We start from the raw sequence: 25,311 nt of genomic DNA, 5'->3' as shown, positions 1-25,311 counted from the left end.
CAGACCACAATATAAGCTAAGTGTAGATACTCAGTGTATATATTAAGTGTTGATAAATGTTTCTGTAAAAAACTTTTACATACCTTGTGTTTAAATAGTTCTTCTGATTTTTTGTCCACAAAACTTATACAAATTACAGAATTTGTTATGATTTTGTTGACAAGTTAATGGATATGTTGATAGTAATCAAATATTTATAAACATATTGTACTCCTCTGAATTTGTACAATTTTACCTTACAAAGATGATTGTTTCAAGCATTTTGCATCTGATTTCATTCGCCATTGTTATCACAGTCATATCAATAAACAATACAATACAGAATGGGCTGGTAACATCAGCCCAGTTATTGGTGAGACCTCTGTGGGATGTCGCTGTCAATGATACGAATTCATGCTTTGCTTATGTCAGTGATAATGTGACACTATTCAGAGGAAGTCCTGGTCAATCTTGCAGTCTTCAAGTAACAGTGTCTCAAGGATCTCACATCCAACTGCAGATAAACGAACCAGTGGCTGACTCACTTGATCAGCCATTTCTGTACGTTGAACGCACTGGGGACCTCGGTAATTGCCCAAATAAGTATGTAGTATTTTATGATCTGTCTAAGCAGTGCAGTACTATTATAACTGACAGAAATGTCACCATAATAGTGCAGGGTGTTGTCAATCTGGCCATCAGCAACAGTCCATCAGCGACAGATGCATCGCCACAATGTCCAGAGTTTAATCAGAATATGATAAATGTCCAAGTAAATCAGACTTTTCTTTGTAAAAATGTACAAAGTTACGGCAAAAGGCTGTTGTGTGAATGTGAATATGTACGTACTGATGATGTAGAGTGGTGTAGGGTTAACTTTCAAGCTACATGTGGTACAATACTTGGCCCCAGAGAACTAATTCATCAATGTAACGATGACATGTCTCAGAACAACAAAATTTTGATCATATATCCAATAGATGTAGCTCTATCAATGCACTTGGATCTATCAAGAAATACGTTAGTAGAAATTAAGGCCAGAAGTTTTCAAGAGTTCAGAAGTATCCAGTTACTCCATTTAGAGTCCAATCAGATATCCAAATTGAATGAAGCATGTTTTGAAGGGTTGAGTAACCTAACAGTTCTAGATCTCAGATACAATATGTTGAGCACTTTACCAGAGGGCATATTTAAGAATTTGAATAATTTGAATAATTTGGACCTTGAGTCCAATCAGATCAATAATTTACCAGAGGGCATTTTTCATAATATGACGAATTTGCACACTTTGGACCTTGAATACAATCAGATGAGAAATTTATCAGAGGGCATTTTTCAGAATTTGACCAATTTGGACACTCTGGACCTTGGGTACAATCAAATGAGTACTTTACCAGAGGGTATATTTCATGATTTGACCAATTTGGAAACTTTGGACCTTGGATCCAACCAGCTAAGTACATTATCAGAGGGTATATTTGACGATTTGAACAATTTGTACAGATTGGACCTTAGCATCAATCAGATTGGTACTTTACCAGAGGGGATATTTAAGGATTTAACCAATTTGGAAACTTTGAACCTTTATTATAATCAGTTAAGTACTTTACCAGAGGGGATATTTAAGGATTTGACCAATTTGGAAACTTTGTCCCTTTCGTCCAATCAAATAAGTACTTTACCAGAGGGAATATTTAAGGATTTGACCAATTTGGAAACTTTGTCCCTTTCGTCTAATCAGATAAGTAATTTACCAGAGGGGATATTTAAGGATTTGACCAATTTGGAAACTTTGTACCTTGGGTACAATCAGATAAGTACATTACCAGAGGGGATATTTAAGGATTTGACCACTTTGGAAACTTTGTACCTTTCGTCTAATCAGATAAGTAATTTACCAGAGGGGATATTTAAGGATTTGACCAATTTGGAAACTTTGTACCTTGGGTACAATCAGATAAGTACATTACCAGAGGGGATATTTAAGGATTTGACCAATTTGGAAAAGTTGTACCTTATGTTCAATCAGATAAGTACATTACCAGAGGGGATATTTAAGGATTTGACCAATTTGGAAACTTTGTACCTTATGTTCAATCAGATAAGTACATTACCAGAGGGGCTATTTAAGGATTTGAACAATTTGGAAACTTTGATCCTTTGGTCTAATCAGATACGTAATTTACCAGAGGGGATATTTAAGGATTTGACCAATTTGGAAACTTTGGACCTTGGGTCCAATCAGATAAGTAGTTTACCAGAGGGGATATTTAAGGATTTGACCAATTTGGAAACTTTGCGCCTTCAGTCCAATCAGATAAGTACTTTACCAGTGGGGATATTTAAGGATTTGACCAATTTGGAAACTTTGGACCTTGGGTCCAATCAGATAAGTGCTTTACCCAAGAGGATATTTAAGGATTTGACCAATTTGGACAATCTAGACATCAGTCATAATCAGATACTACAATTAGATTTAAGTATAATAGTAGGTTTAAACAGGATCAGTCGTCTGTACTTGTTTAATACTATGATGAAGGAATTACATGTCCCAGAAAGTGTGTATGAGAACTGGAAAAATTTGCTGCAATTTTCAGTTTATTTTAATCAGCTCTCTCATGAAAACAATACACTGGTTTGGAATTCATTTGACAGACTAAGCAATCTTAGATATCTTGAGTTTGGAATTGATGATGTAAAGTTGCTGCCAAACATATTGAAAAATGTAACAAAATTTTTGACCACACTTGTACTTACCCACATGAATAAATTAGTCAGGTTAACGCCAGGCATATTCAGTGCTCTTGTTCACTTACGGAAACTAGATATTTCAAAGAACAGTTTAATAGAATTGACCGCTGGTGTCTTTGATGGTTTGTCACATGTATATTGGCTTGATGCAAGTCGAAACCAGTTGAAAACCTTGGATAAAGATGTATTCAAAGATTTGTTGACTTTAGAATTTGTATACCTCCAAAATAATCGTATAACACAGCTAGATACCGACATTTTCAAGCATGCAAGTCGTCTTCAAGATATTGATTTGTCCAGTAACGAATTGAAAACCTTGGATAAGGACGTATTCCAAGGTTTAGTGCGTGTAATATCGGTATTCCTCAAAAACAATAATTTAACACAGTTAGACACCGATATTTTCAAGCATACAAGTAGTCTTTCTGATATTGATTTGTCTAGTAACAAACTAAACACCTTGGATAAAGACATTTTCCAAGGTGTAGTCTACTTAGAACTGGTAAGCCTCGCAAATAATCATTTAACGCATTTAGATACAGACATTTTCCAGCATACATTCAAACCGTTGTCCGTTAATTTGACTAATAATAACATAAAAGAAATATCAAGTAATACGCCTCTGACTCACCCTTGTGATTTAGATCTGTTAGATAATCCACTGACATTGATAACTCATAATAGTTTTTCTTCCCTGGCAAGATTGTCTGAAGTGTATGTTAGCCAACACGAGGTTTGTGAGTGTTATGTTCCTAGTAATGTTACTTGTGCAGCAAAGGATGAAAGATCCCCATATCTAACATGTGATCGATTGCTTTCTGATACGGCCTTGGTAGTTGTCATGTGGCTTATTGGTTTGAATGCTTTTGGTGGAAATCTCTTTGTTCTGGTTTGGAGAAATAAAAGGACCACAACAAATAAAGTAAATACCATGTTATTGAGCAATCTTGCTATATCTGACTTGATGATGGGTATCTATATGTTAATCATTGCATCTGCTGATTTCTACTTTGGGGACCGTTTTCCAATGTTGTCTGAAAAATGGAGATCTGGTGTTACTTGCAGAATTGCGGGGTCCTTATCAATAATCTCTAGTGAAGCGTCTGTGTTCTTTGTGACACTTATTAGCATAGACCGGTTTATATGCATTAGATTTCCATATTCTACTAAAAAGATAACAAAAAACTCAGTAAAAACGTTAACGATTCTGACCTGGATTGTTTCATTTGCTTTAGGCGTTGTTCCATCTGTCTTAGCTGGAGAAAATTTCAAATTTTATGATAACTCACATGTGTGTATTGGCCTTCCTCTTGCCTTGACTAAAACATACACCACTACATCTACGAAAACTTTGAAAATTGTGTTTATCAATTCTTTAAGTCATATTGTCCATTCTGAAAAACAAACAACTGAACTTGATTCTCTTGCCAATGGTTTGTACTTTTCAACAGCAGTTTTCTTAGGTTTGAACTGTGTTTGTTACCTTTTAATACTTGGCTGTTATATTGAGATAGTAAGAGCTGTTAGAAAATCTGCTAAGCGTGTAGGGCTCCGTGATGCTGACATGAATATGCAGATTCGACTTACCATGAAGGTATCAGCCATAGTTGCCACAGATTTTGCCTGTTGGTTTCCGATAATCCTTCTGGGGATCTTGGTACAGACAAGGGTGATTACTCTGCCCCCTTCTGTTTATGCGTGGTGTGTAACTTTTGTGTTACCTATTAATTCTGCTGTTAATCCGTATCTGTACACCATAGCTGAGGTTATTTCTCAATATAGAAAGAAACGTAGAGAGAAGAAGGATATTTCAATCAATCTAAAGCCATCTTCTTCTCATAACCCTTTAAACCTTAGCCAACCAAGTGATAATCAATCAAATCTTAACCCAGCAGGTGATAATCAATCAAATCTTAACCCATCAGGTGATGATCAATTAAACCTTAGGACCAGAACTGTTAGTGGTTCTGTTGCATCAGCAGAGTCCCAAAATGTCATTAATACACAAGTGTAGGGAAATCTCATTGATGGAAAAGCTGGAAGACAGAAGAAGTAAAGAAATGTGAAGAATGGAGAGAAAGATTTAAAAGAAGGGGAAGGAGGAAAAGGAAAAGGAGAAAATTACAATTTTGTAATAATATATATTTATGAGAAATGTAAATAATGAGCCAAATGTTTTCACTTTTATGCCTTTTAACGAATGATGTATTTTGATATATACTCCTATTTGGATGTCTGAAATGTAAATAATGAGCAGAAGTTTTAACTTTTATGTCTTTTAACGAATGACATATTTTGATGTATGCTCCTATTTGGATATCTGTATTCTTAATTAATTTAATATATATATATTTCTGCATATGTTATGTAATACAAAAAGAAATGTAAATACTTTATGACTTATAATGAATTTTGATATGTTTGATGTATGCTTTTTTTGATGTTTGTGTTTGTGCTTTTAATAATTCTTACATGTATATGTATAATTCTATACCAATTATTGTTATGTACATTGTTTTTATGACACATTGCCCCTGTAATAGCAGATTTATCTGAAAGGGTAACCCTGTATAAATATGGTTCAATAAATAAATAAATAAATAAATTTAGAAAATTTAGAAATAATGTTTGAAGACACGTTCAATATTATCAATATGTATCTCTAACATTTCTTAAAGAAAAGAAAGTAAAAAAAAAAAAAAAAAAAAACGAAAGAAATAAAGCACGTGTAAATAGGAACAAAACTATAAAAAGCTATGAACAATATTATTGTACCTTGTAAATACAGTTTACTATTATCTTATTACCATAAAACAATTTTTGAATATATCACCCTTTCACTACAAGCTAGTCCATACAGGACCAACGCAATATTTAGTACTATAATCAACGCCGTTGATTATGGTGCTAAATATTGCGTTGGTCCTGTATGGACTACTACAAGCAGGTTGCACTCATCACCTGTGTATGTCTGCAATCATAGATTGAATACAATACCCCTCTTTTCAAAGATACTAATCTTACAGGTTCGAGTGATCAGCGTGATATGAATATTCTATAGAATTACCATGCACATTTTTATCCCTGTTCTTTGACATATATGATTCAATGCAGTGGTACCGCGTGAACGTGCTGGTGCAGTGCGATATATTCAAAAATTGTTTTAACATATTGCTATGGTAGTTAATCCTGTTACATCATCTACGGCGAATAATCTTTATTGTACTATTGTATTATATTATTATACTTATAAGCTTAATCAACTCCAACATGCGCACACCCCCACTCCGTAATATACTATGCTATCACAACTTCTATATGTTAAAGACATATAAAATAGATTACTAGTTCTTTTCCATAAAATGTTACCTTTTACTGTCATGTCAGATACATCCCCTTTTAATTTGAAAGAAAATTGGAATTTACTACCAGCGCCGATGCCGCCAATGCGTGTCACTCCATCGGTTATGCTACACAACCGTCCCGCACGCTATGTACGTACTTTGTTATGAACATAGCTTACGCGTTTGACTATCGTAATAATTAAACGACGATTCCTGCGTTTTATTCAAAATTACACAACCTGAAGTCTTGATTTTTGCAGGGTATGTTAGTTTAATAATGTGCATTACAATCGTGTCCAACAACAGAATTTTGAAAAATGTTGAGGGCGTCCTCCTCAGCAATTGTTGCAATGTTGCAATGTGGCTTTATAGTATAGTCACCAGAGGGGGTTCCCATGCACCGAGTGCTTTTTTTTTCTAACTTACATTTTGTAATCCTGAAGGTGTCTAGTAAATGAATTTTGATGTTCCCAAAATTAAATATTGTCCCATGGGGTTCATTTGGCGGCCATCTTGGATTCCGACAAAATTCAATTAAATTGACATAACTTTTGAACTGGACATCATAGGAAGACAAATGACCCCATTTTTCGGGATAATGTGGACATGAGCAATCAATTAAAAGTGTTATTTTCATGACTTAAACATGTTGGATACATTAAAATGCTAAATATTATGTCCTATGGCGTTCATTTGGCGGCCATCTTGGATTCCAACAAAATTCAATGAAATTAACATAACTTTTGAACTAGACATCATAGGAAGACAAATGACCCCATTTTTCGGGATAATGTGGACATGAGCAATCAATTAAAAGGGTTATTTTCATGATTTAAACATGTTGGATACATTAAAATGCTAAAAATTATGTCCTATGGCGTTCATTTGGCGGCCATCTTGGATTCCAACAAAATTCAATGAAATTGACATAACTTTTGAACTAGACATCATAGGAAGACAAATGACCCCATTTTTCGGGATAATGTGGACATGAGCAATCAATTCAAAGGGTCATTTTCATGACTTAAACATGTTAGATACATTAAAATGCAAAATATTACTAAAAATATTATCTTCGAGGCATACTCGTCTGTATATAATAGGAGCTCTTTTTGGTACATTGAGAAGGATATTTTGATGTTATTGATTTATTTACTATTTTCTCTTCTAGGTGCATGACTTAACTTATTATTAGCTAGAACTGGTGTTAGTGAACTAAAAATCGTAGCATAGTTATAGTGAAGTGGTGGATAATCATGCCAAAACGCAAGGGTGATAAAGGTACTGAGTCAGACTCACTGCAGAAACGTCCTCCTGTAAATTGTATTTTACATGTGAGTGGTATTGAGCATCTAGATTTTACGCCGCTCAGTAAAGTAAGGGCTCTGCCACTGACAAGCTGGCTCAGCTACATGACATTCGCGACAAAAGACACATTGAACCTCATGATTCACCCTATCGCATGGATGATGTCTGTAATCACATTCCGGAGAGTCTTGCTGGTGTAGATTTAGAAACAATTGGATATCATAGAGGCTGCTACCAAAACTTTACTGAAAATCAATATCGTTTGCAATGTAGTGCAGGAACTAATGAAGCTTCAACATCACAATCCTCTCGTAACCGTAAATTACCATTATCAACTGCCATGCGACTGTTCCCTCCAGAATGTATCTTTTGTGAAAGACTGGAAATGAAAGTGTCTGGAAAGACTGAGAGATGCATCAAATTCCCAGCATTCAAGGACAAAGACGGAGCATTTAAGGAGCCTAATTGGAAACAGATTGAGCCTCGGGCACTAGAACTAGGACTATATCGTCTACATAGCATGGTGCAAGGTGCGGACCTGTTTGCAAGAGAGGCGAATTTCCCGCACTATTCCTGTCGCGATTCTTTCAACACGAAGTACACAACTTACCTGCGTGATGAAGCGAAAGCGACAATTGAAACAGAGCAGCATCGTAAAGCTGCTGCACATCTTCTGGCATTCATTGTTGTCCTCGATTTCATTCAAGGCCCAGTTGTTGGGCAGAAGGAGGTTATGTTACTTACATCGCTGAGTCTTCTGTACAATCATACAAGAGTTTGAAAGAAGTGGCCTCCCCAATCCAGAGTACAGAAGTGACAACCATGATATTCATGACTCGATCACCTTTGCCAAGTTTTATGCGGGTGACAAAGGCTATATCACCTACAACCTGGTCTACGGCGCTATCATCTATTCGCACTAGTATCGGGCACTCTATAGAAGTAAACAACTCACCACTATCTTCAGTATAAGCTGGGTCACTGTGAGACATGCAACTTCGCCTTAGGAACTAGAGACAGTGCTGGCTAAGGTTTCCACATAATACTCCGCAGATCATTACCAGCAAGGGAAACGACGTGTTTCATCTCGGATGGGACAATCTAAACAAAACAATGACGAATATCCATGGCTAAAATGTTGTGAACAGCACTGGTGGGATAATGATACAAGATGTGAAACCCGGGTTTGATACCACTAACCAGGATCGAACTCTCCCTCTCTACGCGCGGAGCAAGGTGCGCTCCCTAAAGGTAGATATACACGAGACCATGGCTCCTGATCCTGTTCACATCTGTGGAAGCTATTGGGAGAAGCAGCCTGTCCCAGAGTGACTGCCTACATGGTGTATTGACAGGGAAGGCATATGCAAAAGCACTGTTCTGCCTCTAAACAGTCGGTGAAGCCGGTGAAGCGCTTGTTAATTGAGCGATTCATTGAGGAGGAGAACGTTGAGGTCACCAACCCCAAGACCTTGTGAGACCCTCGACCTCGCTTTATAGGACCCCTCCACGTTTACCATGCTTGTGAAGTATGTCACATATGAAGACAGGACATACTCCTGACCCACTTGGATGGTGGCATCCTCTGACCACTTTAGAAGCTCCTTGAAAGTCGAGTATTCGGTGAAGGGGTGATGGTTTGGGGTGAAATAGTTGATAGTTGACTTTCTTTGGGGTTTCACACCGGTAGCTGAGAGGAAGCCACCAAACCCTGGGACAGGCTGCTTCTCCCCACTGCTTCCCGTGTAAATGACCAGACACGATATTCTTTGAGATGCATGTTGAGTACATTTCGCTATTTATCATGGGCGGAGTGAACACGGTTCCCTCAGGAAATTTGGGCCTAACTTGACTACAGATATGAACAGAAGCCATGGTCTCGGGTATATCTACGCTCGTAAAGAGGGAGAGTCCGATCCTGGTTAGTTAGTGGTATCAAACCCGGGTTTCACATCTTGTATCATTATCCCACCAGTGCTGTTCACCACGTTTGACCTATGAATATTCGTCATTGTTTTGTTTAGATTGTCCCATTCGAGATGAAACACATCCTTTCCATCGCCGGTAATGATCTGCGAAGTATAAGGGATGTGGAAACCTCATCAAGATCCTTGGCCAGCACTGTCTCAAGTTCCAAGGCGAAGTTATATGTCTCAGTGTCAGTTATATCCAGCTTACTGAGAATAGTGGCGAGTTGTTTGCTTCTGTAGAGGTGCCGGATGATAGTGCAGAGCAGTATGTGCTTTGGTAGTTTCCAGCCACCGCGTCTGCGACAGAGATCCGCAGTAGACCAGGCTGTTGGTGATTAACCCTTTGTCACCTAGATGAAATTTGGCATAGGCGATCGAGTCATGGATAATGTGGTTCTCAAGTAGGACCTTCAGCTTCTCATTTGCCTCTCTTGCAAAGATGTCCTCACCTAGCACCATGCTATGTAGACGATGTAGTCCTAGTTCTAGTGCCCGAGAATCAATCTGTTTCCAAGTAGGCTCCTTAAATGCTCAGTCTTTGTCCTTGAATACTGGGAATTTGATGCGTCTCTCAGTCTTTCCAGACACTTTAATTTCCAGTCTTTCACAAAAGATACATTATGGAGGGAACAGTCGCATGACAGTTGATAATGGTAATTAACGGTTACGAGAGGATTGTGATGTTGAAGCTTCATTAGTTCCTGCACTACATTGCAAACGATATTGATTTTCAGTAAAGTTTTGGTAGCAGCCTCGATGATATCCAATTGTTTCTATATACATCTACACCAGCAAGACTCTCCGGAATGTGATTACAGACATATTCCATGCGATAGGGTGAATCATGAGGTTCAATGTGTCTTTTGTCGCAAATGTCATGTAGCTGAGACAGCATGTCAGTGACTTTACTGAGCGGCGTATAATCTAGATGCTCAATACCACTCACATGTAAAATATAATTTACAGAAGGACGTTTCTGCAGAGCTCCTATTATATACAGACGAGTATGCCTTGAAGATACTATTTTTAGTAATATTTTGCATTTTAATGTATCCAACATGATTAAATCATGAAAATAACCCTTTTAATTGATTGCTCATGTCCACATTATCCCGAAAAATGGGGTCATTTGTCTTCCTATGATGTCTACTTCAAAAGTTATGTCAATTTCATTGAATTTTGTCGGAATCCAAGATGGCCGCCAAGTGAACGCCATAGGACATAATATTTAGCATTTTAATGTATCCAACATGTTTAAATCATGAAAATAACCCTTTTAATTGATTGCTCATGTCCACATTATCCCGAAAAATGGGGTCATTTGTCTTCCTATGATGTCTAGTTCAAAAGTTATGTCAATTTAATTGAATTTTGTCGGAATCCAAGATGGCCGCAAAATGAACCCCATGGGACAATATTTAATTTTGGGAACATCAAAATTCATTTACTAGACACCTTCAGGATTACAAAAATGTAAGTTAGAAAAAAAAAGCACTCGGTGCATGGGAACCCCCTCTGGTGACTATACTATTAAGGCATGTGTAAATAATTAATTTATCAAGGAGGAAGACTTTGATCTAATTTGTACGTCAAACTGAATGCGTTCTCATTTTGTAAGAAATCATTGGTGACCCATTCCATGTCAACTCCAGGGATGTGCACCGCAGCACCTCTTCAATTTTCTTCTTTTTCTGTGTGGTGGTAGATATTGATGAGAAAGTAAAATCCCGAAAATTTGAGCTTCATACTCCATTTCGTTTTCCCGTGGCATCAATTTGAAATTTAGAGGGTCAGCGTAAAAATGTGTCGCAACGCGAAAGACGATGTTTGGAGGTCCATGAATGTATAAAGGGAACCATTTACAACTTTGAAAAGTATGTATCCTGGGGTACTTATTTGTGTAGAATTCAAATCTGGCATCAGAAAACTTGTAACTCCTTTACTTTAAAAGATATAGGGCCCTCAAAATGCAACTTCGTCCATCCGGGACCAACTTTGGGGGGTCAAAACTCCAAAAGTAAAAATAATTTTATTATCCATTTTTTTGCTAGTCAGAGCCCTTTGGTAGGACATTACTCTTATCCAATATTGAGCCTATTAGAATACTTTTAGCTGAGATATTACCCATGCAAAACCCCAATTGTACATTTTTGTACATTTTGACCCCCTGAAAACCAATGTCAGACATTTTGCCCCACCATCAACTTCAGGTATGTTGAAGATATGTCCTTGGACAACATTTCTGAGAGATATTGGCTTTGGGACTCGATGGCTTCAACACATCAGTAAGGTTTGCATTCTCCATAGAGTTGTACACATTTTTGATTTCGCATGTATAATGACTTATGTGCAACTCTATGGAGAATGCAAACCTTACCAAATAGAATAGCCCATTTATCTACCATTTCTCCTTTCCAATTTGAGGAGAACTAATGAAGAAAAATGAAAGAACAAAGCTATTCCAATCTATGTATAGATCTTGATTTTATGTATTTGCGAATCTGATGGGTGCTATATCAGTGATCACCGCAAGCAAAGGAGTAAAAATATTTACTTTTTTAGAATGTAAACATTAGAAATATGCTAAAAACTTAGGATTTCAAACTTTGAAGTGAAATTCATAAAAATTAACAACCGGTGTAACAATATAATAATACTTATCAATGAATATACAAGAAACCATTATGTAATCTCACAATGACTGTATGAATAAAAGATTTTTTAAATGTGGAACATATTTCTACTTGCATTGTAACTTTATTTCTTTGTGGTTTTGTTTGAGTTCTTTATTCTTAGAATATGTATTGCTATAATACTAGGTGTATTACAATTGTTACTTAAATTAATTAAATACCCAGTTTCAGTCTTTATGCCCAAGCACGATACTCATATTAAGCTAGTATAAATATGACATAGGCTACAATACCCTGCAGTATTTTCTACCGTAACCCCTTTACAAATATTGGGCCATTCTATTTGCCTTCCCTTAGTGTAGAGGTAGAAATAATTATACCTGTACGCTGTTACCCCGAACTACCATCCTATAAATACCCTGCTACTGCTCCATATTTCATACCCTTGCTCCATATGTTATGCCCCTGCTCCAGATGTCCTGTCCTGTCCCTGACCACACTCCTTAACCTTGAACAAACCAATCAGAAAGCAGGATTTTGATGACTCATCCCTTGACCCATTGGGATTGTCCAATCAGATGGCAGTATTTGGGACCATAGCCAAACATATCCAAATCTGCTCCCGCAGCTTGCCCCATTTTCCCTCCGGCTCCGTAAACCTACGGACGTATACTACTCTTGTGTTTTCATTTGCTTTAGAAGATATAGAAATTAAACATATACATGTACAAGGTACAATAAGCAGATATGCAACGTCAAATAAGCAGATATACAACGTCAAATTAACATAAAGTAAATAAAATAAAGGCTAATTATTAGCCATTTCATCTGGCAAAATAAAAACATGTATAAAAACAAGTATTACTGTATTATTCTCAAACTGTGAGTAGATTGTAATAACGAGATTAATATTATTTCTTTCTACACAGCCTGTTGCACAGGTTTTTTCTTAATAAATGACTAGAATTACAGCCACTTTGTAGGCAATTACACTGATTAAAAGTATTATATATCAGTAAGCTTCGACATGCTTAATTGAATACTTGATCAGATTACATTCAGAAGAACACAATAATCACAAATTAGCAAGCAAGCAAGGTTTGAAATGAATTGTAATAATATTTTTTAAGATAGATTCTGATAGAAATTACACACAAAAATATTTAAAAACAATATTGTTTAAAATGACATGATGTAGTTGTTATTGTCCAACCATAGCATAAAAGCAGAGAATAAATATACAATACAATAACACTAGAGAGGTTGCAATTTATTTCCAAACGTACGTATCGTACGCCCGTAGATCTATTCAAATTCCCGTCACATGAGAGTGATTTTGAATAGATGCACGGGCGTATGATACGTACGTTTGGAAATCGCAACCTATCTAAAGAGAGAGGTTGCGATTTCCAAACGTACGTATCTTACGACCGTACATCTATTCAAAATCGTGGAGAGGTTGCGATTTCCAAACGTACATATCGTACGCACATAGATCTATTCAAAATTCCCGTCACATGAAAGTGATTTTGAATAGATGCACGGGCGTATGATACATACGTTTGGAAATCGCAACCTCTCTCTCTAACGCACGTGTCATATTATATGGCGAAGGTGCGCGCCCACTTGCACTACGGAATGTCACAACATGCGAATGTTGTTTTTACAGCTAGAGAACAAGTTAGCCATGTTAGCCCTATATTGTCACTTGTTGTTTGAGGAATGAGATCTTGGTATGACATTTACATTGTATTGTTCGGTCCAAACCGAGAAATTAACTCGAAAGCGGTATTTACAAAAACATGTGGTGTAAAACTGTCTAATCTTTCTCCGTGTCAGAACGTAAATAAACGGATCAAAAGCGGCGTTGCTAAATTGTAAAAGTAGTAGGGCATACAAGACATCGGTATTGTTACACAATTGACAGCCTAACTCGATGATAACCACATAGAAACAGTATGGGAGCATACAGATCGCCATCGAAAGAACTAATCCTATAAGTGTGACGGCAGGCTTGATGTAGAGATTGCGTGTTTGGTTGCTAGTATTTTCCTTTGTTGTAAACTGCAATTTTTTACTGTCTCGAGTTCCAATTTTTGATGAGTTGCTACCATTGTCGATTTTGCACGTAGGCATTTCGACCTGTAAAATCAAAATAATTAGGATAAATCATGATTCAGGTAACCTATGACCTTACTGAAAGGTTCAAACTCTGACGTAATTTTGATGGCAATCAACACAAAAATAATGAAAGACAGCGTTAAAAAGACTAGTTCGCGTCTGAAATTCTGACAACTACTAGACAGAAAATACCGTACTGCGTAGGTCGGCAACCAATCACGGCGCACCTTTGCCCTGACGTCAGACGCGATTTAGTCTTGTTATCTCTGTCTTTCATTATAATGCTATTGCCCTAATACATCGGCATGGGTGGTGTTACAGCCTCAATCTACTTTGCCACACACCGCATGATATCAGTATATACCGTACGTTACACATGTCTTAATGAATACGCAATATTGCACATTTGTAGCTAAATCAATGGTGGTAAATCATTTAGTTAAAAATTGGCTGTAGCACACACAATGCATTGAGACAGTCAACATTGAAAGCCAAATGCTTCAGGCGATGAACTATACGACTGCACACGGTTACCTTTTTAACTCATTAACCCATCTAGGTCTCATGCCCTGCATACGTATTATATTAGATCAAAAACAATTTTGAAGAAAATCAACACATTTAATTGAATTATAATTATATAGGATATATACTTTATTGGGATACCCTCTAACGTTTTAAAAATGAAAAGAAGTATGATACAGTATTCTTCTATATAATCTTATTCTTCAATAATATTCTTACTGGCACTTACTATTTGCAACTATTGTTACATTGCGTCGGGAACCACCAGACTTCATCAGGCAACTGACCCGCTGGGCTGGTGGGACCGGACCATCGGGACGATACCTAGCCGTCTATCTCGTGACCAGCCCAGCGGGTCAGTTGCCTGATGAAGTCTAGTGGTTCCAGACGCAACGTCGCAATAGTTGCAAAAAGTAAGTTCCAGTATTAGATTTAATTCCAAAACTCTGTTTGAAACTACTGGGTGACTAAGAACATTCACTCATGTATAGATTCTTATTCTTCAATAACTATATTCTTCAACAACTATATTCTTCAATAACTACATTTCTTCAATAACTAACCTTTCTTACCTGTGCAGTGCTTATAGATCTCGCTACAGCTTTCGATCCCGATCCTTTACTTTTCTCCAATCTCTTCATCAGTTGCCAAAGAAATGCAATACTCAAGCCACAAACGGTCATGACGGGTACAAAGAACAACGTGGTGAAGAAACTAAGAGAAAACCATCGAATCCTTCTCGGTGGCGTTAGACAATACTTATCGAAAGGTATCAAGGCTGCTGTCGCGTCGATTTCCTTCGCATAACCCCACAGTCCCTGTTCTATAACCACCGACGCTAAAGCCAACACCCAACCGATTGTAATGGTTACGTATATCCGAGGATAAGATTGCATTTTAATGTATTTTGGGTACTCCACATACACCAGGAGGAAGCGGTCCAAACTGATTGCAATTAACGCGAACAAACTTCCATGGATTGTGGTGTTCATGATAGAAGTGGTGATCCGACAGCCAATCTCACCAAGAGGCCAATATCCAGGAGTTATGTACACCGATGATGCCAACGGAAGGAACACCATTGAAGTAATAAGATCTGCGAAGGAGAGATTTAAGATAAGCAAATCACTTGGTTTGTCTCGTAGACTTGGCATCTTCCAGAAGGCTAGTATTGTAGTTAGATTGAGCATCGAGCCTATGACGATTATAATAGGGATAATGGTTGCGTAGAGAACATTGATCTGGACTCTCGTGCTGACGGAATCTTCAATCGCAGCGCTGGATGTTCCATTCATGTTGTATTCGTATATTATACTGATGTCAATGAAAGCAATTTAACGAGAAGTGACGATTTATTCGTGTGTTATTACAGTATGTGCACTACAAAGCAAATGTGACAGCAAAGTACGCTTTCCTGATTCTGGGTGACCATTTAGTGTTATCCATGCATAGCAAGAATCCGGCAAAACGTATCGGCTATATTGTCAGAGATCTTGGCATAAGTTTGCAAAGCTACACACTTATTAAATAATGAAAGAAAACACAAATTGGGTTATCTCTCATGTTTCCAATAATACGTGTTGCTGACTAAAGAAAATAGTCAAGTTCTTTATATGGGTTCATACTGTACAGTTTCAGAATCTCAGATACTGTTGAAAACCATTGTGCCAATGCATGTTGTGATGATTCTTGTCGAATTTAATGACGCAGCAAGTAAAAATGTATGTGAATTTGTAAGAAAAATAAAAGAATATCAGCATGTTACTCATGAATATCAACCACATTTATTAGTGCGCCTTTTCTAATATTATCGTGTCTTCCTGCGTTATTGACAATAATACACAAAAACAACATCATACCCGGGCATCATACGCTAACAGACATTTATTAGCGCGCGTTTTCTCTTATTGTATCTTCCTGCATTGTTGACAATATACACAAAAACAACATCATACGCTATTAATTGGAAGAATATTATATAGACTCAGGTATTTGAGAGATAAACTGAATGCGTGCTGTTCGACGGTTCAACACACCAAAGAGAGGTTCCTGTTGTAAACTATTGCGAAAGCAACGGTGTCCATATAATGTCTATATAGTCTTCAGGAAAGAGCAGACACAAGGCCTATAGCTTTATAACAATAGTACGAGCTATTGTCCATGGAAATAGTCACATAGTCTTTATAAAGCGATATATCCAGGCGAGTCTAAAATACAAGAATACATGTACTCCATCCGCCTTTGCTTGTAGATTGGTAGTTAAAAAACTCCAACCTGATGCAAAAATTAATCTGTGTGTGCGGATACTTTATCCAAGACGACTTAATTTTGAGGTGTGTAAATTATCATAATGATGAAAACTGATATGTATATAGCATATTCTCATTAAGAAAGGATTACTGCAACAGTTTACCATGTTTACCATAATGATGTGTTCCGATACCCGATAGAAAATTTTATTTTATTTATTCATATGTTCCAATGCAAATCTGATGGATTCGATCATGCGACTGCTCAATGCCAAAAGTGGGTAAGTGCAATAGCTGCCATGTGTAAAATATACACAATATGTACAATACACTGGGGGTAAATTGAAAATGTTCATATGGCAGCTATTGCACTTACCCACTTCTGCTGGCACCGAGCAGTCGATTTAGGCAAATAATTATCAAGACATTAATTAATTTGACCAACCAATGCCATTATCGCATGGCACAACCATCACTTCATCGAGGAATGTTCATCTTAATTATTAATTAATTAATAGATTAATAATGAATAACGGACTCCGTGTTTTATGTAATAATTAAATCAAGAGGGCACGATATATATGCTAATTAAGTAATTTCACGCACTTGTCATCTATTATGTACAGCAATAATGTGTAAGATTTCTGACAAATTTCGGTTTTTATTTATTTTATTTTCATAGATTTTCATAATTTTTACTGTCAGATATGAGATATTATATATCCTTTTCCTTTTGAGCCAACCACAATTAGCTCAAATGAAAGAATAAAGCTATTTCATATCTATAGATCGTGTATGGACGCGTGTATTTGCGAATTGAATTTTGGGATCGTTAAAAAAACCCTAGACGTTGATTTACAAGCCTTAGCACACTTTACAGGTTGTGAACTCTACGGCCTCATGTTATAGTTCCACAAACCATTAAACAATGTGATGTACCCCGAGTTATTTAATTTGATCATTTATCTTTGTTTACAATTTAAAGCTATTTCATGAAAGTTGGGAATCCCCTTTGTCATGTAACATCACGGCAAGAGTTCTCCATGATTACGCTGAAGAACTTGTTCCTATGTTACACTTCATATTCTGTCAATCATATTCAACTGGAACACTACCTCAACAATGCCTCAAGACTGGAGAAAAGCCTTAGTTACAGCAATATACAAAAAAGGATCCAAATCATCACCCGAAAACTACAGACCCGTCAGCTTAACTTGCATTTCCTGTAAGATCCTGGAACATATTGTGCCATCTCATGTATCAAAGCATCTCGCTGCAAAGAACATCATCATTGACAACCAACACAGTTTTCGAGAGAAAAGGTCATGTGAAACTCAACTTATCGATGCGATACAAGATCGGGCTGAGTGTCTCAACCGTAGTGGCCAGACTGACGTGTTACTTTTAGACTTCAGTAAAGCATTTGATAAAGTGCCCCATCAGAGACTTGCTGTTTTGGGACCAAACTTGTTCCTGCTTTACATAAACGACATAGCTGACGAAGTTAAATCAACCATGAGGCTTTTTGCTGATGACAGCATTTTATACCGGGAAATCAAATGTGATGAAGACCAAAACCAGCTTCAAGAAGATCTAAACACTGTCTTTGCTTGGGCCGATAAATGGCAGATGAGCTTCAATGCTTCAAAGTGTCAATTACTCACCATCACCCGTAAGACCAAGCCAAAACTGCATCTCTACACTGTTTCTGACCAAGCCATTGAAAGAACATCACACCACAAGTACATGGGCATTACCATCTCCAGCGATTTAACTGGGAAAAAGCACATTGCAAGTATAACATCTAAAGCATCCAGCGCCCTTGGTGTCATCCGCCGGAACCTTGGACCTTGCTCTAGTAACATCAAACTACGTGAATACCAGGCTCTAGTGCGTCCGCAACTTGAGTACGGCACAACAGCATGGAATCCGTATGCTGAAGGAGACATCAAACTGTTGGGAGCCATCCAGAGACAAGCAGTGCGATTCATCTGTGTAAAGCATGGTAGATACACAAGTATTACACCTCTGCTCAGCCAGCTTGACTTGGATCTAGCCACCAGACGCTTGATGTCCCAATGTACCATGTTCTTCAAAATACAATACCAGCAGATCAACTTACAGTTCCCGCCATGTGTCCAGTTGCATCCTACCTCCGGAAGAAAAAGTCACCATCTCAGATATCATCCTGTTCCAGCTGCCAGAGATACTTACAAGTACTCATTTTATGTAAGAACCAGAGGATGATTTAAGGAAGCCCCATCATGCACTGTAAAAGTGTTATCACTAGAGTTTCAACTGCCACTTTACTTTTCAAATCCCATTGAACTCTGTGCATGTGCAAAAGATGTTGTTTTAGAATTGCCCGTGTGTCACTATTACTTGGTCGATTTCAGATCTAAAGTGATGTATGCAAGAAGGATAATTCACACCTTCTGTAGATAACATAAAATGTGAAATCGACCAACTTTTTGAAGGTGTTTTTACTGTAAATATATCTGTCCGAATTCAAATTTAACCATGCACGTGTGTATGCAGTGGGCGGGCAGTGGTGTCATGTTCACTCACACAGCTGTGCTAACCGCAAGACTTGCTGGGAAGTGCTTAAATCATCCTCTGTGTAAGAACTATACCAATCTGGAATAGGCTACCCCAGGAAGCAGTTGAATCACCACCTGTCGCTGTCTTCTAAGCTGTGGCTCTTCCGGTAGTGCGGGATCTCCAACCCACTATCACCCATCATCGACTCTAAAAGAGATGAAGAGGATTTTTACTCGCACTTTGTATATCTGCACCTACACAACTGCACTTTGTGAAGTCTCCATGGACAAGTTTCAAACTTTCTTGGAGTGAACTGACTGAAGACTGAAGTAAAATTCCCTACAATGTAAAGTGGATAATCATTTTGGAAATCCCCCAGGAAGTGTTGTAATGTGACAGGTTAATGTTTATAATTGGCTTGGGAATTTCCAGATTACATCATACGTATGTTGTGAGAGTTAATGAAGTATGGGCTTTTAAAGTAATGGGCCATTTTGGTGTTTAGTATAATGAAAATGGACATGATTTTTATGGAGAAATAGTACTACAGTGTTGTTGTGGGCTAGGCAATGTGCTTACAGTCCATATGCCTAAACGCTCATAAAGAAAGGTAATTGCAACTGCCCAGTATAAATAACGGAGAAGATCTATAGAATACATCAAAGTGCGTTAACTCTTCCAAGAAAGGAATATTCTTCTTCTGTCGACTTGCTGAAATCTGGTTTATGAAACAACACATCTGTCAATATAAGTGGGTAATTGGGAATTTGGGTGAAAGGTGTTTTTGGCCGGGTTTTTTTGGGCTTGATTGAGTCTTGTAACGACTCGTAACAACGACAACAACAACTCATGGACTTGCAGCTAGAAACGCACACCCTAGACAATCCACAGACTTTCGCAGCCAGGATTAGCTCCCCGAGTTTCGTACGAGTTACAACGAGACAAGAAGCAGTAAGTTACTCGTTCAGGGGAATTCCAAACGAACTCAATTTTTCCACGAGATCGAGAGCGTACTCGCGTACTAAACCACCGTAAGGGTTCGAACCCGCAACTTCTTGCACCACAGTCGAACGCCTTATCGATTGAGATAATTTGACTGACAATGTCACAATTGCAGCATCATATATGCTTAAGTTTTCACAGGATATTTTACTTCATAACATTCAAATCGCGTGAAATCCAGAATTGTGAGAAAAATAAAAGCCAACTGACCGCACTACCAGCTAAATAATTTTTGTCGATCTGTGTGTTGCATGCTGTATACATAATTTATGTCATCACAAATACACTATAAATTATCATGATTATAGTTGTAATTTTGATTAAGCGTGACTGTGTCAAAAGCAACACCACTATTTTGCTTTGAATACGTGTCCAGCACAAATATTACTGAAAATTGTAATCAGTCTATATATTCTAGCAACAATCAAAATATTTCAAAAGTTAAATTATGTTTTTGATTACTATATATTCAATGTCATGACTGCAGGTATAACGATGCATGGGTACCTCTCTAATATTGCAAATTTAAATTCGACAGCCGTTTTTTTAAAAAATGTTTTCGAAATGTCATTGTAAACTATTTTTGCAAACATTTTTGGCCAAATATTTTGTCAACACTTATATAACATTATGTTAAAATCATTGCACCCAGCAAACACAGAAATGAGCTGAAATGTTCTTAAAATGTTTTTTACAAAACGTTTTAATAACATTTAAATGTCGGGTTATATAAAGGTCGTGAAAACATTTTATAAACGTTATTGTAAATATTTTGTGCAAATATTTTTTGCAAAATATTTCTTTAACCCCAAAATAACATTCTGTTTAGAATGATTTATACCAAGTTTTCAAAAATGTTTTTGGAATGTTATTAAAATGTTTGCAGTAAATTACCAACAAATGTTATTTAATGTTATGATAACGTTTTATACCATTAATGTATGTACCCTTTATATAACCCGACATTTAAACGTTTTCTGACAACCTTTTATAACCTTTTGTGAATTATGTACGTTTTGTGTTTGCTGGGATCATTATAAGTTCAATGTCTAAATTTTGCAAATCTAACACTTATATAGCAAATTAGCAAAGATGTATCTGGTGTTAGTCAAGCTAAGGAGCTGATTTGCTACGTGTATTTTGGTTTATTCTCGACCTTTAATAAGTGACAATTTGAAATACTAGGGAAAGAAAACGAATGAGGTGTAATTCACATCGAAGAAATAAAGTCCACTCAGATGGGGTAAAGTGTTTTTGGACCACCCTGTACATACACGTACACCTATATAAGAGACGTAGACAAGTTGATTGGATGAAGTTTGAAGGGTAATTATTCCACCACTTAACTTATTGCGATAACAATAAAAAACTATTTAAGAGGAAAGTGTACTCAACTCAAATGAACTTCTATCAAAGGAAGACAATAAACAATGAAGAGATAAACATTTAAACTTGAAAAGCAAAAGACACAGGTGTGTTCATGATCAATGAAATTTATTATTAAAAGCTAAACCATGATCCGGGACCATGATACAGGGGAAAGAAAAATAACGCATCGCACACTAGCTATAGCACAACTAAACAAATGTTTTTACTATGCATTTGATAACATCTTAATGGTTCTTGAAGTAATATTTATCAGAATATAAATTACAATACGTATCTCATTTTATCGAATAGGCCTATATTTTATCCCAATATTTTGTACGTTGATTGTTGCATTTAATCCCGGCATTTAATTCTCCTGGATAAAACTCTGGAATTCGGGGAGCTTCGGGGCGCAGCCTAGCCGGGGTGGGGTGCCATGCAGACTTTTGGATGCTGATTTTCTCTATACCTACTTTTTGCTGTTTTTGCCACCCATCAGTATAGCAATTTTTCACAAAAAAAAAGCACCCAAAAAGCACCCAAATTTGCCATAAATTGGGCGCTTTTAGGGCACTTTTCAAAATGCGCCCAATTGGGCGCATTGTTTCCACTAAAAACCCACCCATCGATATACCAAAATTGCTGAAAATTAGGTACCCCAAAACCGTGGCACATCCCCGTATAGCTTCAACCATGGAGAACCCCTCCCAATTGTAAAGAAAAATTAATACGGGACGGGACCTTAAATAAACCGTTATTAATTGGTCCGAAAAAGTTAGTTAAGGTTTTTTTTTCCTCTCTTTTCTTGTTTTTTTTTTTTGGGGGGTGGGGTGGGGGTGGGGGTGGGGTGGAGTTGGCTTTTTGAAAATTCCCGACGTTGAATTCAATACCAACTAATGGTGTAGAGTAATCTCGCTATCAATAATAGGCCTATTTTTCGCTAGCGCTTCAATCGCTAAATTAAATAGCCGCTAAATAGTTCATTTATAATGGTTTTACATAGCAAGAGGATGCAAAAGATTCGTGAAATTAAATTGTCACAAAAAGATGACTTCTTGCCAACTCGCCAAATTAAGGTTATAAAAATACGAGGTATTAATGGTCGAAGCAGCCATAAAAATCGATTTTCATTATCTGAATCAATATATTATTGAAAAATAACACTTTGGTGTTTTGCAAAACTTCATTCTACAAATCATATACTTTGAAAACCTGCTTAATTTATTATTGTTAATGAGTTATGTACGTTTTACAAAAGTGTTGTTGTTTCAGCCCTCTTTACAACATAACTCAAGAACCACAGGACCTAGAAAAGTATATCTGTGATATTTGAATTCTTCTACACGCTCGCTATGAATTGAGCAATGCAATTTTTGCTGAAGCTCACTACTATTCGCAAGATGCTGTGAACTACATTTTTTTTTGTTGCTGCTTCGACCAACAATACCGTACGGGGAAGTGGGGCAAATTGGTCCACCTAATGTCCCATTTTGCCCCACCAGATTTTACTCGGCTATAATACTAATACCCGACAACTTGCGACAAGTGACCACTACAAAACAAAAGGTACATCACCAAGTGTCTAGTAGACTTACGTTTCACAAAAATTGGTGCCGGTCGGCCTCCGGCTTCATTATTTTATTAAGGTGTCTTTAAGGCGTCCCATTTTACCCCACTGCAAGATTTTTCTGTAACAGAGGCTGGGGTAAAATGGGACGCCATTGATTTACTATTGGACATTTTTTGTTGGGGCAAAATGGGACTGTTTGAGTTAGCACACAGTAAATCAACGGCGTCCCATTTTACCCCAATTTGGCATATTTCTAAAAGAATGCTTTTCTTATAATTTTCGAAGAAAAAAGTTACAATTGTCTTATTTAATTGAAAGGGTAGCTTAGAAGTTATTTTTTAATTTGAGAAACACTAATCCGGACCATTGATTCAGATATTGAGCCACAAGTCGTGACCTCTGCTTAGACATGACAAAAAATGGAATACTTATTTTGATGTGTAAAGCTTACGGCACGCAAAAGTTCCTGTTTAATGAAGAATGGTACTCTCAAACGGTTTGAAATATAAATAGACATTATATCAAAGGTTTTTGTTGCAAAAATGGGCAAAATGTGACTATTTTAAGGTATAAAAGTATTTCCGAAATCACTGTCCCAAATTACCCTGTGTCCCAATTTGCCCCAAGTTACCCTACATCGTATTTTTCAGTGATCCCAGTAGTCTACTGTATAGTATAGACCATTTAAATTTATCACCCCTCAAATCCCACCATGGAAAATCCACCAATCCTGTTCTGATCCAACAGCTATATCTAATTTCTCTGGGCAGGGCAGTCACCGGGGATGTGGATGTGCATGTGTTGTGTTTTATGCATGGAATGGTACGAATTGTTTAAAAAAGGAATGCAAAGCGAAAGTGCAAAAAAAAAAAAAAATTGTTTTTAAAAATTGCCTAAAAGTGAAGGATAAGTCATTAAAATTGTCATTAGGTATTTTTGAAATTAAACAAACTAGGCGGTTACCCGTATTTGGCGGTTCTCGGCTGTCGCGATTACCTGGCTGATGGTGACTGTAGGCTACTCACCAAGTTTTATGCCCATAGGACAGTTTTTTACCAAGCTGCACCCACCCACCAAGTTTGAGGAACGCGCGACCCCCGGTCTCCGAGAAAAGGGGCGGACAGACAAACAGACAGACAGACACACAGACAGATTCTGGTGAATTATAGTAAGATTGGCAAAAAATGAGGAAAACAGCAGTAGGGCCTATTGTCAAAGTTGAAGCCCCATTCAAAGCTATTCAATGATAGGCCTACATGTACCTTATTTATGTAGGCCTACTGTTAGTACCTAATGACAATTTTAATGACTTATCCTTCACTTTTAGGCAATTTTTAAAAACAATTGTATGTAAATTACAGATTACTCGTAGGCCCTAAATACCTTATTTTGTCGTAAACGACTTTCGGCCGAACCACTAGCAGGCTACGGTATGTTAGCACATATGACAATGACAAAGGTATCAAAATCTGAATTTTGATAATGATACATATTTTATGCATAAATATTTTGTGTTTTTATGTTAGGAACGGATATTATTGTTTTTTTTTTTCTTTTTTTTTTTTTTTTGCTCTTCACTTTTTCAAACCATGCAAAAAATATTTGGGTCAACAAATCACAACTTCCGTCGGCAAAAAATATTTCCGTCGGTACATTTACAAGTTGTGCCCCCTCGGTTCGAAAATCCTGGCTACGCCACTGTGTTTTAGGGCCTACAGTATTCGATATATTTTATTTCGAATTTAAAATTTCCATTTGTCAACGAATGTTTATTGAAGTAAAATCGATAGGCCTATATCGACCACACCGTAGGCATATTCGTAAACAAACACTAATTAAAATGCGGTATAACCGACCAAAATCCCAAAAAGTAATGCCATACATATGCAAACCAAACAGAAACATTTTTGTAAAAAAAACTAACAATTGCTGGAAAATGAAAAAAAACAC

General features: G+C 37.1%; 2 protein-coding genes across 2 annotated transcripts; one reads left to right on the top strand and one right to left on the bottom strand.

Annotated features, from left to right (window-relative positions):
• Positions 1 to 205: 205 nt before the first annotated feature.
• Positions 206 to 4,744, top strand: LOC140163738 (uncharacterized). Its single transcript, XM_072187055.1, has one exon. It carries the CDS (start codon positions 245 to 247, stop codon positions 4,742 to 4,744), a length of 4,500 nt encoding a protein of 1,499 aa, XP_072043156.1. The 5' UTR covers positions 206 to 244.
• An 8,049-nt stretch (positions 4,745 to 12,793) lies between these two features.
• LOC140163737 (allatostatin-A receptor-like) lies at positions 12,794 to 15,926 on the bottom strand. Its single transcript, XM_072187054.1, has 3 exons — positions 15,204 to 15,926; positions 13,956 to 14,127; positions 12,794 to 12,813 (listed from the first exon to the last, which is right to left on the bottom strand). Exons 1-3 carry the CDS (start codon positions 15,924 to 15,926, stop codon positions 12,794 to 12,796), a joined length of 915 nt encoding a protein of 304 aa, XP_072043155.1.
• Positions 15,927 to 25,311: the final 9,385 nt, after the last annotated feature.

The sequence above is a fragment of the Amphiura filiformis genome, chromosome 11, assembly GCF_039555335.1.
Source record: "Amphiura filiformis chromosome 11, Afil_fr2py, whole genome shotgun sequence".
In the NCBI taxonomy this organism is placed as follows: domain Eukaryota; kingdom Metazoa; phylum Echinodermata; class Ophiuroidea; order Amphilepidida; family Amphiuridae; genus Amphiura; species Amphiura filiformis.
The sequence above is the reverse complement of the archived record's forward strand: the minus strand, read 5'-3'. Positions and strand labels throughout refer to the sequence as shown.

Bases quoted from the DNA above. Each gene is read 5' to 3' on its own strand.
- LOC140163738 (XM_072187055.1), top strand. From the start codon at position 245: ATGATTGTTTCAAGCATTTTGCATCTGATTTCATTCGCCATTGTTATC.
- LOC140163737 (XM_072187054.1), bottom strand. From the start codon at position 15,926: ATGAATGGAACATCCAGCGCTGCGATTGAAGATTCCGTCAGCACGAGA. The intron at 14,128-15,203 runs GTAAGAAAGGTT...TTGATTTTACAG, and splicing joins GATCTATAAGCACTGCACAG to GTCGAAATGCCTACGTGCAA. The intron at 12,814-13,955 runs GTATGCTCCCAT...TTATTTTGCCAG, and splicing joins AGTTCTTTCGATGGCGATCT to ATGAAATGGCTAATAATTAG.